The sequence below is a fragment of the Schistocerca americana genome, chromosome 7 (genome assembly GCF_021461395.2).
Source record: "Schistocerca americana isolate TAMUIC-IGC-003095 chromosome 7, iqSchAmer2.1, whole genome shotgun sequence".
Classification (NCBI taxonomy): Eukaryota; Metazoa; Arthropoda; class Insecta; order Orthoptera; family Acrididae; genus Schistocerca; species Schistocerca americana.
The window spans coordinates 35949918-35970935 of NC_060125.1; the positions used below are offsets into that span (position 1 = coordinate 35949918).

The following is a 21018-nucleotide window of genomic DNA, read 5'->3' on the forward strand; positions in this document are numbered from 1 at the left end:
ACCTTCATATGTGTACCCTGGGAAACCTGACATCTTAACTGTGGGCAAGGACATTATTAAAAAGGTTAATGTGAAAACAACAACAGGTGAATGTATTTCCTTTCACAAAAAGATGAACAAACAGTGTTACATGTTGTTTCCCAGTACTGAAACATAGTAAGTCTACATGATACATTTGTCATATTTGTATCTGTAAATATTAACCTGTTTACCATGCCTCCCTGTGTTTGGCTGTGATGGCTGTATCATATTTTGCATAAATGAAGGTCAGACGTTATATTGTGTGACCTTGCACATTATAAATGCTTGCTATTGGCCTGTTGACTGTAGTAAGTTATTGTGCTATGTTATAACACCACCTTTTTAACAATAAACATGTTTTTCAGTGCTTTGTGTGATGTTGTTAGAGTCTGAATACAATTTATTTTGCATTAATGCAACATATTGCTGTACATATTAATTTATACCTCCAAATCCCATTGTCATCTGAGTTTGATTTTTTATTGTGTTGTATAATGTAACATGAAGAACAAAATATATTTTTTTCATCAATTTTGAAAGTGACACACTTCACTATATTCAAGGTCAAAGGCCAAGGTCACTAACCATAATTGTGTACGTTTTTCAAATATGTGAACATTACCTATCATTGAAAAGCTTGTTTTAGTTACCTGTTTCACGTTCTATCTTTATCAGAACAGATGTTACAGTCATTTCTGCCAACAGTGTTTGTCAAATTTTCCACACAGTTTCAGAACTTCAAGTTGCCATTAATTTTGTTTTACTTGTGCTAAAATTCTGTAATATGATGTTTTTCATTCTCATCACATGTAATGAACACACCAAATTTTATGAAAATCGAAGGAGGTCAGGTTGGCACCTGTCTCGATTTGACGTGTAATGACTCAAGTGCGTTATTGTTTAAAACACTTATTTAAATACTATCAAAACCTGCTGCGTGTTAGGGGATCTCAACGACTGACTAGTGCAGGTTGTACTAGTTCATGTGTAGTATTCTATTACTAATGAGAACTAGTACAGCATCGAACAAATGGTGGTAGATGTGCTGACTCATTGTACAGATTGGGAGAAAATAGCCTCTGCCAAGTGCAATTGTGGAGCTGCCATAGAAATGGTTAAATATATAGTTGAAGACTGGCCGCTGACAGCCTTCACTGGGCACTGCCCTAATTTCTTGCATATTACCGAAAAAGTGGTAGTACATGGAGGCTCAGGTGTAGCTGCTTTTTCATATAGTTTGTTGTTTTACATATTTTGTATTTTCATATCTATTCTTTTTTTATTTGAATATAACCTGTACATTTTATATGCATACTTAATGTTTGTGTTGTAGACTACTTATATTCAATTCATGTGATGCACTGTGCTGCACGCTAAACAAAATAAATAAATAATATCACTGAATATCAGCTTTTCATCTTTCTTATGGTTTTTGTTACCTAAACTCAGATGACACTATCAATAAAGATTGTCCTGGAAATGTTTCTACTTTGCATTCAGTAGATGTAAGTTTCATTTTGAATATTTGTTGTGGAAGATGTTGTACTGTTCCAGTAAATAATGTATTAAATAAATAGGTTTGTGACTGATGAAGGTTTGCTTTCTTTATTGTTGTTGTGTGTAAATTAATATGATGGGTTGTCATAAAGTTTTAATTACCATTTTTTTTTGGGTGGGGGGGGGGGGGGGGGATGGACCTGGGGTGGTTACACAGTTAATATTGCATTATATGCAGGTTCCAGGTTCATGTGTGCAGTCCTGGCACACATCCCTGTACCATTGAACAGTAGCACGCCACTAGAGGAGCCAAAACAAAGTGGCACAGTACAGCGATAAAGCAGAGTATTGTGCTGTACTTCTTTTTCAACATCAGAGGAAATTTGTAGCTGTTTTAGGCATTTTCCAGTGATTTTTTTTTCTTATTTGTTTCTAAGAATTACACATATGCCTATATAGATTTGTAACAATTATGATATTAGAAAGTTCACAAAAATTGAAGGTGGACTGATATATTGCTAAATTTCATCCACACAAAACGATATACAGGGTGTCCCATTTATCTTGACCATCCAGATGCAAATTACAAAATGTTTCAAGTAAATGTTCTTTAGCCATCAGGGGGACATCAATCGGCATGACTGCCTTCATTGTAGCTTTGTTTTTTACAAAGATATGAACAGCGGGGTGACTTTTTGCAATGGAACCCTGTATTTTTTATTCGGTAATTAATTTCCTCTCCTAAAGACCTATTCAAAAATGTATCATGGTGTACCATTCACTGAAACACAACATTATTAATTACATAACACAACATTGATGTTGACACTCCCAGAGCTTAGCGCAGGTACTCGGGTAATGGAACACATGTGTGTGCTGACATTGATAGAAGACAAATGTAAACATAAGTAAAATGCACACCCATCATTCTGTCAACCATCATCAGTTGAAGAGTTGTGAGAGAAGAAAAGGTAGAAATGCTGCTCATCTACGGGGAATGTAAGTTAGCAGAACAGAAATTGCAATGCTGTTTTCTTATGTACGGGTACATTTAGAACAGTAGTTTAGTCCTTTTAAATACTGTTGTGTAGAGTAGGCATACAGTAAAGGCTGTCCTTCCTACAAACTGCATCGACATAATTTTTCTTTTATTGTTTTTTTTTTTTTTTTTAAGGTAGGCGAAATGCTACGCAGGGAGTGGGACTGTACAGAGAGCAATATCCAGACGAGAACCCACCTTCCAGACATATGTTTACTTATCTTGTTGCGACGCTTCATGAAATGGGAAGTTTCAATCCATGACATTGCAATCGTCACAGCACTCTCATGAGGCTGCCAAAGTTACTGTTCTCCCTTCCATTGCTATGAATCCACATGTGAGCACACAACAGATTGAACACGATATTCGAATTCCTAAGACCAGTGTATGTGTTCTTACACGTCACTGGTTCCATCCTTACCGTGTATACCTACATAAAGAATTACATGGGAATTATTTCCAGAGTCATGTACGGTTCTGTCAGTGGGCACAGCAGCAAATCCTCGCCAACCCGAACTTCTTCTCCAATGTCCTATTTACTGATGAATGTTCCTTCTCAAACAAAGGACAGGTAAATATGAGACACATGCATTATTGGTCCAGCAACAACCCACAATGGCTTTGACAGGTGCAACATCAGTGTCAATGGAGAGTTAACATCTGGTGGGGGATGCTTGGTACTACAATTATTGGCCCTTATTTCATGAATGGTAGTCTAAATGGCACAGCGTATGCCAACTTCCTCAGATTAATTCTTCCCCCTCTTCTGAACGAAGTGCTGCTAAGAACCAAAATGCTTATGTGGTAGCAACACAATGAATGTCCAGCACATTATGCCTTGCACACACATCGTGTTCTGAACTGAAGGTATCATGCCAGATGGATTGGTCAAGGAGGAACAGTTACTTGGCCTGCTAGGTCTCCTGATTTAAATCCTCTGGACTTTTTGTTTGGGGATGCATTAAAGACATTGTCTATCGTGATATTTCAACAACTCCAGAGGACATGCAGGAATGTAACATGCTTGCTTGTAATTCTCTTCAGCAGGCAACACTGGAAGCAGTAAATAATTCTTTCATTCAATGAGAGCACCAGTGTATCGGTGCCCAGGGTCACCATTTTGAGTACTTTTGAATGTTTGAATGTTCTACTCCTGGGTAATGGTACAGGAGAGTCAAAGTCAGTTTTGTGTTACATTTCTACTTGGTTTTCATTTGTTTTCTGACAACTCCAGCAAGTGGATGAGTTTTTGATCATGGGCTCAAAGTCAATGTTGTGTTATGTAATTAATAACGAAGTGTTTCAGTGAATGGTACACTGTGATACATATTTGAATAGGTCTTTAGGAGAGGAAATGAATTACCAAATTAAAAATATTGGGTTCCATTTAAAAAAGTCATACCACTGTTCATATCTTTGTAAAAAACAAAGCTACAATGAAGGCAATCATGCCAATTGATGTCCTGCTGATGGCTAAAGAACACTTGCATGAAACATTTTGTAATTTTCATCTGGACAAACAGTTATTTAGTGTGGTCAAGATAAATGGGAACCCTGTATATACTGCTATGGCTCTTAGTACTATGTAGCCATCTTGTATAACTCACACAGATATTAATAAAATATAGTGCCACAATGACTTAAGTTGTGGCATTGCAGACATCTTGTCACTTACACTTGTGTTAGTAAAATATCGTATCACAATGATTTCAAATTTCTGTCAACAGTTTCTCACAGTCAACATTACTGGATACAAGGGTTTATTCTATGCAGCATAAGCAAGAAAATATGAAGCATAAAACAAATATTCTGTAAAATTATTAAGTGGCAGAATGACTAGCCAGTATTTACCGCTGGAGACAACATTTCAATACTTCCAACAGACAAATTTAAAAATAGAAAATTTGTAAGTTTTGGAACTGTTAGTGACTTCCTTTGGAAGAAAATGAGGAAATGGGCAGTTTATTTGGACCTGTAGATTGAGAAGAACCCACCTGCTGTGAGGACAAGAGGAAACAAAGATCTATGTCTGCCCTTGTTCTCGCAACCCAGGGTCTGAGAGACTTCCCCTTCCTTCAAAAACCTACCCCACTTGCTTTCATTTACAAAAGTCAGGACTTTTTTTCCTCTCTGTACTTTTAAATGTATCTAACAGAAAACTGGAATTACACCACTTGAGATACTTGTGAATACTAACCAGTCATTCCCTCTCCTCGTAATTTTACAGTTTTCTCAAGGGGATGTTGCTTTTGATAAAAATAAGGACTCTGAAAACCAATAAGATATATTCTATCTCTCTGTATCCTGTTGTTATATCAATGCATTCTAAACATCAAAAACATTGAAATTTGTCTTTCCTTCCTCGAGAATACAATTCAATTGAAACAGTAGTTGTTTTGTGTACCTAAAATCTGAGCCATAGATATAATATACCCAGTAAGTGTTGATAAACGGAGCTTTTAACTGGGCAATGATTCCAAGCTTAATGACAGTTGCTATTCATACATGTGAGATATTTTCTCCAACATACTTTTTTCCTGTGACAATGTTGGTTGAGCTACATGGTTTGAATTAATAACTTGTACAAATACAGCAGCAAGCCATTTTCTTTATAGAGCTTTATTTACACCACAACATGTTTTGAGCTTTTGCCCATCACCATAAATTGGTATAATGCATTTATATCTTCATTAATACCATGTCTTTGTTGACTGCATTGACTAAAATTGCAGCTGCACTGTGCCAAATCAAGATTTTTTAGCTACCTCATTTCCCAAGTTGTATATTTACACTTAACTAATTGTAGGTGCACCTACTTTTATTCTGTAACTATAGCTCCTTGTTTCACATTTATATGTGTAGCACATCAATTTTCAACTGCAGTGATGTACTGATGCAATCCATAATTTGCTGTACGGCTGACTTGTGTGTGTCTTAAAATTGGTAAATACATCTGAAGTCAAGTTACAATTTTCTTATACCATTCAGAAATTACTTCTGAAGTCAATTGTTTTTACAGATTTAATATTGGAAGCTTAAAAGTTGATACATGCCTCTGTATAACTGAAACAAATAATAGTTTTATATTCCTTGATTAATGTATATCATATGTACTTCAGTGAGAAGTGGTAGCTTATTTTAAAAGTAGACATACTTTTAAATTTATGATATAAAAGTGGCTGTGTTAGCAATAACATAAATGCTTACTTAATTAGTAGAATTACAACTGCATTAATGTGACTGTTACGAAGGTAATCTACACTAGAAGAAAGGTTAAGGCAGTTAACAACTGGCCATTTTTCTCGATGGTGAAATTTTAGCCAAGTAGTTAAGTAACACTCTTCACATTGAAAAATAGCAGAACCTGTGCACAGAAAAATTTCTTAAAAGAGTGATGGCAGAACTGGTCTGTTATTTCACAAGTGAATATCGTATCCATGACATAATTTGTGCATTCACTGCAAGCAGGAACTGTGATAATTATTGCAATAGCCACCAGAAAGATTGCCGGAGGCACACATCGACACAGCGCATCACGGACAGTAGTTGCGGCAAGTAAAGTTCTGGCCACCAGAGGGCATATGAGAATTCGGACATGCCCTCTGCCAGTGGAACAACAACAACTCAGGTAGCATGGGCTGTGACCAGTTGAGTTCACATTGGGCATGCCTAGCAGACAGTTCCTGGTCTACACTATGTGAAGTGCGACGGAAACATGTATCGTGATACTACACAATTGGCGACGAGTAGGGTCGTTCTTTCACATGTTGCATCATTGTTCCGGTTACGCAGCTTATCCACGGCATGGAGGATTTAGTGCGAGTTTTAGTTGAGCAGCAGATGGAGCTCATGGCCACCATGAAACAAGTGCTATATACATCATGATCAGTCAGAGTGCCCCCAGCGTTGGGCCGTTTGTCGCAAATGTAATAAAAAAGGCCACATTGCTAAAGTTTGCCGCTCAGCCTCAAAAGAATGGAAGGAAGCAGGTACAGAGGACATGGACATTGACATTCAGGAAGTTTCATCAGGCCAGGCTACCAACGCATCGGCACACAAACTCTTTATCGAGGTGTCGGTTCGGTCGCGCCAATTACGACTGCAAGTAGATACGGGCGCAGCAGTTTCCTGGCGTTTGCATCTGAAACTCTTAGTTCCACGCAGGCCCATTACTCCCAGGTGGAAAAAGAGGCTTTGGCCAATGTCTACACTGTTACCAAGTTTCACCCTTTCTTGTATGGCACGAAGTTTCAGTTAACCAGGCACTAAGTTTCAGTTAATCACTGACTATAAGCCAATAATAACGGCCCGGCCTCTCAGATTCCAGATAGGGTAGCCCACAGACTGCAGTGCTGGGCCTTGTTACTCTCTAAGTGCCATTACGATATTCATTTTTACCCTACTGGACAGCATGCCAACGCCGACGCTGTTTCCTGTCTTCCGGTGGGCCCCGATCCTCAGTTCGATCTGGAGGAGATTATGCGTTTTCATTTGGATGTGGCATCCCGCCATGCAGTTGATGGCTTCCTGATCACTACCTCTCGTGTCGCCAATGAAATGGCAGCTGACCTGGTTCTTCGGCTCGTTCAGCAGGGGTGGTCGTCCCGAACTCTAGGCCGGGCCTCGGACCCTCTTCGTAATTATTTTGTTCTACGAGACCACCTCTCAGTCTTGGATAGAGTTCTCCTTCTGGCTACCGATGATACAGCTCCTCGCGTGGTTGTTCCTGCAAGTTTGTGAAGGGAGGTCCCCACGTTATTACATGAGGGGCACTGGGGAGTTTCCTGCACTAAAACCTTGGCTCGCAGACATGTGTACTGGCCCGGTATTGACAGAGAAATTGAGCACTTGGTGGCCGCCTGTTCCTAATGTGTGAGACAACAGGTGTCTCCCAGGTCAGCATTCTCTCCATGGCCACCTGCAACCCAGGCATGGGAACATGTTCACATAGATTTTGCGGGCCCGTTTCTCAACGGCTTTTGACTCATTGTCATTGATGCTTATTCCCAATTTCCATATGTGGTTCACTGCTCCTCAACCACTTCAGAAGTTGCAATCCAGGCACTAGCAAAAATCTTTTCTGTGGAAGGTCTTCCAGTCACCCTGGTATCAGACAATGGACCTCAGTTTATTTCGCAGACCTTACAGGATTTTTGTGGGCACTTTGTTATTTGGCACATTTGCTCTCCCCCCTTTCTTCCACAATTGAATGGGGAAGCCAAGTGCATGGTGCACACATTTAAGATCCAGATGAAAAAGTATGTGCACAAATTTCCTGCGGAGAGGTGTTGACGTTTTTCCTGATGGCATACTTGACCACACTGATGGGAGAACGCAGCCCCGCAGAGCTCCTCCACGGGCGCCAACCTAGGACTCTGCTGCACCTCCTCTGGCCTGGTCCTCACCAGTCTTCACAAAACAGGGTACTCAGCTTTCCACCAGGTATGTCGGTCTGGGCACGCGAGTTTGGTCGCAAACCACATTGGATACCAGTGGTGGTCCTGCGCCACAATGGCCACTGGCTCTATACCTTTCAGGCGGGGGACCGGAAGGTACGTTGTCACCAAAATCAACTACGTCGACGTTTGGGCACCCACCCTCTGACCCCTCGGGCGCCGGCTTCCCCATTGCTGGCACCCGTGTTGTTTTCTCAGGGGATGCTACCACGCCTCCCACCTGTGACTTCGCCACACTGCGATGGTTCTCAGCCTTGGCAACTTCCAGTAGCTCCAGCACTGGCAACGCCATTATTCGAGATGCCCCGGCGAGAGTAGGCCCCCCTCGCAGGCCCGATTTCTCAGGAGGCTGGTTCACCTGTGGTCGTCCCTTCCCCATCGTCCCTGCCACTGGGTCTTGCCCCTTCCAAGGTGGACCAGGATCTGGAGTTTGACGGCTTGTCGCCCATTCTGTCCCAGGCTCCAGTGGTGGGACGACTTCCAACCGTATTCGATGGTTCTGGCTAGAGGGTTGGCAGATCCCCCCGACTCCAGCCTTCCAATGGACGTGGAGGTCATCGCTACTGCACACCGCTCCACCTTCTGACACTGTGGATCACTGTGGCTTCGCCCCCCGAAGGGGGAGGAGTGCAGTAGCCACCACAAAGATCGTGGGACGCGCACATCGGCATGGCGCATCACGGACAGTAGTTGCCGCAAGTAAAGTTCCGTCCAGCAGAGGGCACACGAGAAGTCGGCCGTGCCCTCTGCCAGCGGAACAACAACAACTCAGGCAGCAAGGGCTGTGGCCAGTTGAGTTCACATCGGGCATGCCTAGCAGACAGTTCCCGATCTACACTATGTGAAGAGCGACGGAAACGTGAATCGTGTTACTACAATTATGAAGAGAAAAATTGTCTACAGAACAGCGGGTGTTTGCTTTACAGATGTGGTGGAAATTTTATCAAAATTATGAAGATGTAATACAATCCTTCATTGAAAAGTTCCTGCAGACACAGTAATCATGCAGTCACGTTAACAACAAATTAAATCAAAGGTTCAATGTTACAGATTCTATAGCTGACTTACCATGCAGTGGCTGCTTGTTGCACAGGCATTCATTCAATCACTCAAGAAATCTGCAAGAAGAGCTTCTATGGGACTATAATTTTCTGACAGAGATTTAAGTAGAATGTCAAAACATTACACCTGAAGCCTTATAAGTCTACATTATCACAGACCCTAAACACGAATGATACTGATCAAAGACGTGAATTCTTTAAGTAGAATGTAGGCCACAGTGAAGGTGATTCTAACTTTTAAAAAAACAATCCTTTGGTCTGATGAAGTGAATGCAGCAAAATAGTGATATGCCCTTATTTTTTTGATGTGTCATGAAATGTTAAGTGAAGCTATTACTGAATTATGGAATACCCCTGTATCTGAAGCTGTATGAAAAAACTTCATTTTGCAGCAAGACAGTTCTCCACAATACTATGGATTACACATCTGTGCACTTTTGGTTGACGATTTTCAAGAGGGAATAGGAATACGGGGTAAAACTGAATAGCTTCCAACATCACCAGAGCTAATATGATTTGATTTTTCAATGTAAGGGTTTTGAAAGACAATATTTTTGCTACAAAACCATTAAACCTAAAGCACTTAAGGGATTTCACTGAAAAATAATTTGGAAATATTTTTGGTAATAATGGGGAGTTATGTGACAATATATGTAAATCAGTGTTTAAACAATGTGTTAAGTGTCTAGAAAACAATGGACGACATTTTCAATAATTATGGTACAGCAAACAACTCTGTATAAACCCCTGAAACCACAAAACATTGCACTGCATTTTGGGCTAACTGACTTTTTTTGCACCCTGCGTACATGGGGAATATTGTTAGGAAAAAAATCTCAAAAATTTCTTGACCAGTTTACTTCAAATTTTTACACAATATTTTAATAAACATTCAGGTGGGACCACCAAAAAGAATTCTATGTTGTGTCATGAAAATTAGTAGTTTTGTTGTTTTTCTCATATTCAGTTTTAATTATGATAGCAGGTCCTTTGAATCATTACACAAACTGTTTCTCCGATATATACTGTTCCTCCATGTATATAATTCTAAGCAAATATTGTATATATTAACGATATTTGTTTCATTTCTCATAATCAGTTTTAACTACAACAGGAAGGCATTCAAACCGTTAGAAAAATTGTTTCTCCCTTATATATTGTTTCACGTGTACAGAACTTTAAACAAACATTTTATACAAAAAAATGTGCTGTTTTACTTTCATCCTCATAAGTGGCTTCAACAGAAAATCTGAATATTATGAAATATAATGTAATTGGATAGATAAAAAACATACTCAGCAACCGGCAGCAGAACACATACATAAAAGAAGGTTATAATTAGGCAAGCACCTTCTTCAGGCAGAAGGGTGAATGTCAATCAATTCCAATTTGAATGCCGTACCACGAGCCATCTTTATAGTTACAGCAAATGAAACCTTTATTTGCTTAAGTTGCATAGTTAAATCACTTGGTATCATTCATATACAAAGTATGAGAGAGACCTCTCCAATTAGTGGATCTGTGGGGATAGCAGTTTCAATAACATTATTTGGCATAGTTTTAATCTGTAAATGGACAGCATTAAAAATTTTGTATGATTCATATTGCATAGTGTTATTCTAATCATAAGCCAAAAAGCCACAGTTATAACTTTCCTAATACTCAATTAAAACAATTACTATATGAAAATATAATGTAATTGGATAGATAGACTGACTGGACAGAAAGACTGATTGTTGGGGACTGCACCAGATGATATTTGAAAACCTAAGAGCTTTAAGCTTATCCTGTGCAGTCCCCGACGATCAGTCTTTCCTTCTCATCCCATCTTGTAAGTCTGCCCTGAGCCGTGGTTCTGCGTCACTTTTCCGAAATCTATCCCTGCTCTTAGAACTGTCCAGTCCTTTCCCTTCACCCCTCTTCCTTCCCCTTCAACACTTCTGTCTGAAGAAGGAGCCACTGGTTCTGAAAGCTTGCATTATTATAACATTTTGTGTGTGTGTGTTCTACCACTGCTTGGTGAGTAGGCTTTTTATCTACCCAGTTACATTATTTTCTCATATACTGATTGTTTTCATTCAATATTAGGAAACTTGTAACTATGGCTTTTCAGCTTATGATTAGAATAATACTACGCAATATAAATCATACAAAATTTTAATGCCGTCCATTTGCAGATTAAAACTATGCAAAATAAAGTCACTGAAACTACTATCCCCAAAGATTCACAAGCTGGAGAGGTCTCTCTCATACCTCATATACCAATGATCTCAAGTGATTTAACCATTCAATTTAAGCAAATAAAGGTTTAATTTGCAGTAACTATAAAGATGGCTCACAGTACGGCATTCAAATACATTGAAATTGATTGCCATTAAGAGTGTTTTTACGTGGCCCATTGTATTGGTGCTTTTACTGGTAGTTTAGAAAACCAGTTCATACTCTTTACCACACACTATCCCAAAAACAAACAATGTTGTACATTCTGAAGCTTTGTAATAGCACTATTTACAAAAAAGGATTCTTTTTCATTCACATTCTATACAATTAATTGTACTATTGAGTACCATGCCTTCAAAGTGGCTGAAGTCACAACTAGCAGGAATTTGCACATTGACACAATTGCCACGGATACCTCAGATTGGGACATATATCATATTTGCATAGATATTAAGCAATTCTGAATCAATGCTGGATTCACTACTACAGTACATTTCTTCTTGTAAGTATGTGGTTTTACTTTTTATATGTACAATATGACATATTACTTTTGTGACATTCATGCTAATTTTAGTTATCATTTTGTTGATGCCAGAAAGTCACTACACCACTAGTTAGATAACTATCTGTTAATTACTGGCACAGTCATTGTTATAGCATTAATCTGGAAAAGAAATTCCAGCTGGGGGAAAAAACCCTAGCACACCTCCTTACAATATACACATTGTATGTTACGCTACGATATATGACATTCATTTTTTCAGTGACATAGAGGCAAGTACCAATTTTTAAGGTTGGTAGGGGAGTATGGAACATTGTCATAATCAATATAAAGCTTATTAACATAATTCACTTCTTTAAGGTATAAGAAAATTGTAGCTTGATTCTGGGTGTATTTGCTGATGTAAACAAACACGGAAGTTGGGCACACGGTGAATGTGATGCTGATTCAGTGAAGCTACGGAATAAAAGTAAGTGCATCTAAGTACTAATTAAAATAAAATACATCTTGGGAAATGTGGTAGCTAAAGAAATTCATACTTTGCACATGGCAGCTGAAGCATTTAAGATGTAGCCAACAAAAATATGGCACTGATGAAAATATGTACTAAACCAACTGAAGATGAGTGAAAACCCAAAACATGTCTCAGCACAAATAAGGCTACATAAAAAAATCGGTGGTTGCTGTATATCTTGAAGTAGCAATTTTCTTCATTATAACTGCAGTATGCACTTACAGAATGATTTATTATTGCCAATATTGTGAGTTACTTATAACACCAGATTAACAAAATGTAATTAACTTTTTATATCAAAAGGAAATCCTCTGTGCTCCAATAAGATGTCTCTCCTACCTGATAAGCTCAAATATTTCTGGTTTCTCTCGTTCTCTCTGCTTCATACGTTCTTTCATGGCAGTGATGATACTATTTGCTTTGTCTTCAGCTCCATGTTTTGAACTCTTCTCAGCAGCCCCTGTGTGATAATAAGAAAGGTTAATATTTATTCAGATAAATTTGCTTGTGAAAAACTGCTGATACATATTAATTTTATGTATTTAGCAATTAGTAAATATACAACTCACTTACTCTTTTGTTTGAATAAAATAACTTTGAAATTGGTAAAGGAGCTAGGCAAATTTTGTGAAGCAGTCATTATTGAATAATTTTCATCCTGTATATGTTTGTTTTGTTACCACACCTACATGAGACCACAGTTGGTTCACATACTGCTCACCATCCAACCAAACAAAAGACAAAGTATAGGGGACAACTAGAACATTTATGTTAAGGAGAAGATACAAATGTAAAAACAAATTACATGCATAGCTAAAAATATGTATGTAGTATTTCCAGTACAAATTATTATTTTATTATTATGTCAAACTTACAAAATATGAGACTTAAGCAAAACCATACAAAACCTGAAATAATAGAAAATAATAAAACTGAACACACGAACATAAAAGAATCAATAATTATTTTTCAGCACAAACTTAAAAATGTCCTAGATTCAAGGATTACAAAACTTTTCATTAGTCAAACAACATAACTGAGAAATTCAAAAAAGAAGTACATACATTCACAGTCTTCTCTTACCTAGATTATGTATGTTTTAGCAGTGATATGTTTGAAATATACGGTAATAGCAGCCTCAAATAACTTTATGAAAGTAGAAATGCTAACTTTACTTTCAAATGTTCCTTTACAAAATAAGACCAAGAAACATTGCCCCAGGTTAATTCTCACACCATTGAAAAATGAGTGATGCAGACATTAGCAATGCTCGATCAGTGACAGAATGCATCTATACCCTGTACTGGTACCTCTGCCAGAAAAAAATCAGAACCAAAGATTTTGAGATATTGTATGATAACTTTTACTGTTGTTGAGGCAAAACTATTGTATTCACACTTTTCAAGTGCTCAGAAATCCATTAAAATACAGTTCACTGGATATTAGTATCAGTGGCATTGAGAAACAGTTACAAGTTAAAATAACTGAAATTGTAGAATGTGCCAGGATTCAATGGAATCCCTACAACATATAATACAGAATTCATGGTTGACTTAGCCTCTCCTTGATCCATAATATACTGTATATCTATTGAGAAAAAAATGTGTCCAGAAGTTGGAATAAAGCACATCTACAAGAGGGGTAGTGGAAGTGATCTGCAAAACTGTCATCCAAAATCTTAGAACATATTCTGAGTTCAAATGTAATGAAGTATCTCAAAGAGAATGACCTCCTCTCTGCCTACCAGCATGGATCCAATACCAATTCATGTGATACCAACTTTTCTAACATTACATTTGGAAAGTCCTAAAACAACTTACTTCAACTACATTTGCACACAGAATCATTTCAAGTCGTGGGGAGAGATAAATCAGTAATTTGATTTGTTTTGCATATTGCCATTCAGTAACGTCTAATGGAATAATGTTTCAGGGTAACTCATCTTTAAGAAAGAAGGTATTCTTTGCTGAAAAATGTACTGTAAGAAAAATATGTGGTACTCACCCATGATCATCTTGTAGATATCTGTTTACGGAGTAGGGCATTTTGACTACTGCTTCACAGTACATTTATTCCCTCATGAAGTTTGTTGTAAATAATCCACTGCAGTTTGAAAGGAACAGTGATGTACATAATTACAATCCCAGTTGTCTTTAGCACAAAAAGGGGTATGCTACTGTAGTGCCCCGAGAATTTTACGAAAGTCTGGAGACACTTGTGTTCCATCCATTTTGAACACACGTTATTTTAAAGCAGGGCGTGAGGATGAGCATGGGATACTGCACCCATTTATTGTTTGTGCAGGCGAAACTGGAGGAGAGATAATTCGTCGGCACTGGCAAGTGTTCAGCGCAACCTGTCAAGAATAAGCAAATACACCCTAGAAACTCTGTGGCCAGCTGCAAAGAGTAATGTAGCATTGTATTGTTAAAAAACAAATGGAGAGACTTGAAATAGTGACTGTTTATTAGACATTGAACTGCTGTTGAGAGTACGTGGACTGGATGTGGATAGTCAGCCACAATAAAAGCTTATGTATTAATTGTGTTAAAAAATGTGTAATTAACTTATTCTGGGTGCCCGGTAATGTGTGGGCTTATGTCATGAAGTTTAGTTGTTTTTTTGTACAAAGTGGAAATAAAGATGTTCTGGTGCATTGAATGATATTCCAAGAGTAGTGTATTTTTTAAATAAGAAGAGAGAGAGAGAGAGAAAATGAGAGAGTGAAAATTTCCGCTTCCTAGCAGTGAAATCTTTGGAGAAGCGTCCTGTGCTAGCAGAAGACATCAGCGCTGCAAGAAAGCAGAACCAGCATTCTTCAACAACCAAGTCCACAAAAATGTTTAAGCTGTATAGAGAGAGCTTAACATTACACCAGGCCACTGCAAGAACGTGACTGTAAAGAAAGGACCTGAGAAAAAAGGGGAAATATTAAAGAAGTTATAAGAAAAAGAAAAAAAACAGTTGGGAGTTGCCATAGCAACTGATAACAGCGAGGCTGAAGAGCGATTCCATGATACTTAACCAGAAATATTGTGTTGATAAATGGTGAAATGATTACGGGAATCAAGAAAATCACACAACGCTGCAGTTAGTCTCAAATCGCCGACGCCGCAATCTACAAATGCTGACGCCGCCATACACCAATGCTGACACCACCATACGCCAACGCCAACGTCCCATCACACCAACACCGAAGCAGCCGTCCACATAAACCGATGCGGCCGTCTACCTACGCCGACGCCACCATCCACCTAAGCCAACGCCGCCGTCCATCGACGCTGACGCCACCGTACACCGCTGCTGACTACGCGTTACACCGATGCCGGGTGAGCTACTACTGACCTTTGATTGTTTGTGAAGTGTGGGGGGTTGTGGAAATAAGCGAGTGTACTTTTAATGATAACTAGATTAAAGGCAAAACAAAACACAATGGAGAAAGAACATCAATCCATAGAGTTTGTTGGGGCTATGGGAATTTAAAAACAGGGGCCAGATCTAGGCAAAGGTTTATCAAAGCACAGTTTGAATCACAGAACACAAAACAGGACGAACTGAAGGCAGAATAAAACTCTAAATTAGATTTGCAAAACACAAAACTAGAGGCTCAAGTTAATATCCCTCATAATCAGATGCAAGAATAGGAAAAAGAATTTTCTGATTCCCTGAGTGAACAGACAAATATTTTATTTAAGGATTTAGAACAGAGAAATGAAGCTCATCTAAAAGAGTTAGATCAAAAATTAGAATATGATGCAGACTGTAAATGTAGTAATTTGGAAACACAATTTAACGAAAAATACGACTCTTTGAAAAATGTATGTAATGTTACATTTGATGTGGTCGAACGAGAATTAACCACGCTAAGAACCAATATCCAGAAACAAGATAAGTTGCTCCCCCTAGCGCAAATTTCAGTGGTCAAATCACCATAGAACAGAACTTCAAAGAAAAGTTAATGACTGCAGAGCTTATAAATTCAAATGGCTTAGAAGAACAAGTAGAAGAATTAATAGGATGAAAGATTGAAGAGAAACTAAGTGCTAATATCTCTTCGCCTATAGTAACTTCTGATTTAGGTAACACCAAGAAAGTCTTAGAAACGTTGAGGAAAGAATTCAAGCTTATGCAGTAGAAACTAGAGAAAGGTACAGTTTCCCAAAGTATTACATTAAATAAGGACATGATAACTGATTTGCAATGGGGATCAAATTCAGGCTTTTCGAGATAGTTTCCTAAATGCAAACCAGATGGGGAGGCACACCCCACCCATTTCTTAAAATGGTTTAACCAAGCCATACCTAAAAGTTGGGAGGATGCTAAGAAAATAGAGTTTGTGGTAGGTTATTTGGAGGGTGAAGCTTCAGAATGGGGCACAGTAAATATTGAAAACTTCACATCCTGGGAAGATTTTCAGAGAAAGTTTAAGGAAAAATATTGGTCTTCAAGTGCACAAGAGAAGTTGATCTCAGATTTGTGGGATCCTAAATACTATAGTAATGCCTGGGGTACAATGCGCAAGTATTTTGACTGGCATTTGACAAGGGTGAAATATTTAGATCAACCAATGGAAGAAGAGGGGTTAGTTAGAATTTTAATAAGACGTCTACCTACTTATGCTAGAAAAGATATTCTATGCAGTGGGTGGAAAACGGTGGAGGAACTGTTATTCTTTGTAGATGCACTCGAGGGAATCAATAAAGACAGGAACGAGAACTTGCATGAGCAAGAAAATCTGAATTTTAGGAGGAATAATATGAATCATATAACCAGTCAAAGCCTTATGAATCCAATCTTGCCTGAGCCCTCCGACGTAGTAGGAATGTAAATAGAGGGGTTGCTCACGAGGACCATTAACGACCAACCTTGGTCCGGTAACTACGCAGGAATTCGTGCCCAGCAACAGCTGTGGAACAGGGGGTAATGCAGTTCCAACGTTTGGAAATCATCCCATGGTTGCTACCCACGAGGAAAACGTGGAGCGATCTGGACACAGAGCGGGGCCCAGGTAGTCGAAATACATTGAGAGGCCTAAATAAGAGGGTACAGGTTTCCTTTATGCATGAAGTACCTACCAAGGAGTGGCTACTGCTGGAGGAAGCAGACAAAATAACTACACCACCACAACCCATTATAACAGGAGACATAGAAAACCACAAAGTAGACACATTCATCAATTTTGGTAGTGAAGTATCACTTATTTCTAAGGAATACTTTCATACATTAAAAACTAAAAGTAATTTACCTGTTTTACCAGTAACTGGGGTATACATAGTTGGTATAACGAAATAAGAGTAAGGTTGTTAAATACGAAACCTTGGCACACTGCCATATAAGTGATATGACGTTTCAACAACCTTTGCTAGTAGTGGAAGACATAAAGAGAGACATATTGTTTGATTTAGACTGGTTAACTGATTACAATGTTAAACTAAATTTTGATGAGAACTATATTTATGTGGGGGAACCCGAGAATAAACATTGCATTACGTTTGTGACGGACAGCAATATATATAATCAAACATCTGAACACCAAAGATTACAATTAACTGCGTCAGCTCAGTTGTCTCCTGAGATAGAGTTAACTAATACTGCATGTCCACAAGACGACTTTCACAAAAAGGTAAGTGAATCTGAAGTGTTAAGTATTGAACAGCAAACGGATTTAGTGAGAATTTTGTCTAAATACCATTCAGTATTTCGAGAGAATCTGGGTACCGTTAGCGATAATGTTTCCAAATTTAAGATTAAGGATGAGAATCTGTTTTTTTGCAAACCATACCCTATACCTATAAGTCTTAAAGAAGCAGTTAGGGAGGAGATTAATAAAATTATTGATGAAGATATAATAGAAAGAAGTATGAGTGTCTATAATAATCCCTTAGTAGTAGTGATAAAAGCTACAGGTGAAGTGAGACTGGTGCAAGAATTCACCCACTCTCAAACGTCATATTGAAACTGAAAGAGATCGTCTGGTTAATATAAATGAATTATTAACTAAATTTAAGGATGCCAGTATTTTAGCTCTGTTGATCAGACGGCTGGGTACTGGCAAATCCCGTTACATCCCGATTCAAAAAAGTAAACTGCTTTTTTGTTCGACGGAAAATCTCACCACTTTCATATACTACCTTTTGGACTAAATATATCAGTATCGGTATTTATAAGAGCACTTGATAAGGCTATTGGATGAGAGTTATTGAAAGAAATAGTGATTTATGTGGATTACATCTTGATTATTTCACCTACTTGGGAAGAATATTGTAGGACATTGAAATAAACTTTGGGCCGATTTAAGGAAAAGGGTATCACCCTAAAGTTAAGCAAATCTCACTTTGCGAAGCAGGAATTAAAGTTTTTAGGACACATTGTGGGAGTAAAAGGCATTAAACCAGACCCAGAGAGAATCGAGGCTATTAAAAACTGCCCATCTCCTCAAGCTTAAGCTAAAGGAACAAGGGGGCAACGAAGTTCTGTTCATAGCTTCAGTAGTACAAAGTAATATGAATGGAGACAAAAAGAAATAGATATTAAGCCAGAGGTATCAAGTCAAATAATTTTCTGATGAATAATAGTATTGTGCAGACCGAGTAGCCCGAAGAAAAGAAATAAAGTTACAACCATTGACGAAACAAATTTAGTTATTAAGGCTATATAAGTGAGCTGTATGCAATGAACAAGCAAAGAATTTAAGCAGGTAGGCTGAAGGACTCAGGAGGAGGAAAGGAGAGGTACATAGAAATTTTACCTGGAAATTTTAAATAAAATTGTGTGCAGAGGAATACGAAAGAGGCAAGACTATGAATCATTGTTAGAGAAGATAGGGAGGGCACATCCGATATAGATGAAATGAGAGACAGAGAGGCAGGTAGGCAGACCCAGAGGAGGCTGACCTATACTGAGCGAGCAGGGGCACCAAAAAGGGATTGACCTGTACCATAGTTTAGTATAAATGGAAGGGGCATACCTACCCAAGGATGGGGAAGAAGATGTTTTCATAGTATCAACCCCTACGTAGACTGGAACCCAAAGGGAAAGGGTGGTATAGTGACCTGAGATTGTAGTGGAAAGTTTCACCTGGTAAATTTGAATTCTAAAATTTTTTAAATAGAAAAGACGAGTCCTGCCTCAGGAGATAGAAAAAAGAGAAAACCCCCAGTACAACTAAACAACTAATTTTTTTCATTCAGACCCAGAAAACTGGTAGTTATAATTGCAACAGCTCCTAAAAAAAAAAAAAAAAAAAAAAGAGAGAGAGAGAGAGAGAAAAGTTGGGGGGGGGGGGGGGGGGGTGAGGGATTTAGTTTCGCTCAATCCTGGAAGCAAGAGTAGATATATCTACTGGAAATAGCTAATACTTGTTGTACTATTAGTTTATCATATTACTATGCCTATGAAAGATATTGCCAACAGCTTTATGAAATAACGGAGATGGAAGAGAGTTTTTGTACCTAATGTTTTTATGTAGTACAAAGTAACAAGATAAGTGTTAAGAAAAAAAATTATTAAAATATATGTTGTGTGCAAAATACAAGTGTTCGAGCTAAGGGGAGAGATATGTAGTGCCCCCAGAATTTTACGAAAGTCTGGAGACACTCGTGTTCCAGCCGTTTCGAACACGCATTATTTTAATGCAGAGCATAAGAATGAGTGAAGAGTAATGTAGCATTGAGTTGTTAAAAAACAAATGGAGAGACTCGAAATAGTGACTGTTTATTAGACGGTGAACTGCTGTTGAGAGTACGTGGACTGGACGTGAATAGTTAGCCATGATAAAAGCTTATGTATTAAATGTGTTCAAAAATGTGTAATTAACTGAATCTGGGTGTCCGGTAACGTGTGGGCTTACGTCATAAAGTTTTGTTGTTCTTTTGTACAAAGTGGAAATACATATGTTCTGGTGCATTGAATGATATTCCAAGAGTAGCGTATTTTTTAAATAAGAAGAGAGAGAGAGAATGAGAGAGTGAAAATTTCCCCTTCCTAGCAGTGAAATCTTTGGAGAACCGTCCGGTGCTAGCAGAAGACATCGGCGCTGCAAGAAAGCAGAACCAGAATTCTTCAACAAGTAAGGCCATGTAAACATCTAAGCTGTATAGAGAGAGCTTAACATTACACCGGGCCACAGCACTATGCTGAAATGAAATGAAATGTCGTGTGGCTAAGGCGTCCCATCAGGTAGACTGGTCACCTCGTGCAAGTCTTTTGAGTTGATGTCACTTCAGCAACTCACATGTCGATGATGATGATGATGATGATGATGATGATGATGGTGATGGTGACAACACAACACCCAGTCCCTGAGCAGAGAAAATCTCCGACCCAGCCGGGAATCACACCTGGGCCCCCTGGTACAGCATTCCGTTGTGCTGACCACTCAGCTATCGGGGCGGACTGTGCTAGGCTGTAACTATAATTTCTGATCACTTACCCAGTGATATAAAATGTCTGACAGGTAGCAAAGTAAAAGCTGAAAACAAACTGAAAAAGTTTCTGCTTGACCACTCCTTCTTTCCCTTAGAATATTTTCTTCTGCTGTAATGTGGTGGACACGAATAACTAACTCACACCTGCATATTTTCTTTAAAAAAACTTACAAACATTCAGCATGTAGCCATACTTGCAACATACTTTATGGTGTGCGAATGTAAAATAACACGTTTCACATCATTATGATTTATCATGCAAATAACCCATGGTACATGAAA

General features: G+C 38.5%; 1 protein-coding gene across 1 annotated transcript in view; it reads right to left on the minus strand.

The window, feature by feature from the left end:
* LOC124622251 (protein unc-13 homolog C) overlaps positions 1-21018 on the minus strand; it is a gene marked incomplete at its 5' end in the record, with an annotated part of 692708 nt that overhangs the window by 405459 nt on the left and 266231 nt on the right. The window contains one exon of the mRNA XM_047147909.1: positions 12650-12770. Coding sequence (XP_047003865.1) covers positions 12650-12770 — 121 coding nt within the window. The remainder of the gene's footprint in view (positions 1-12649; positions 12771-21018) is intronic.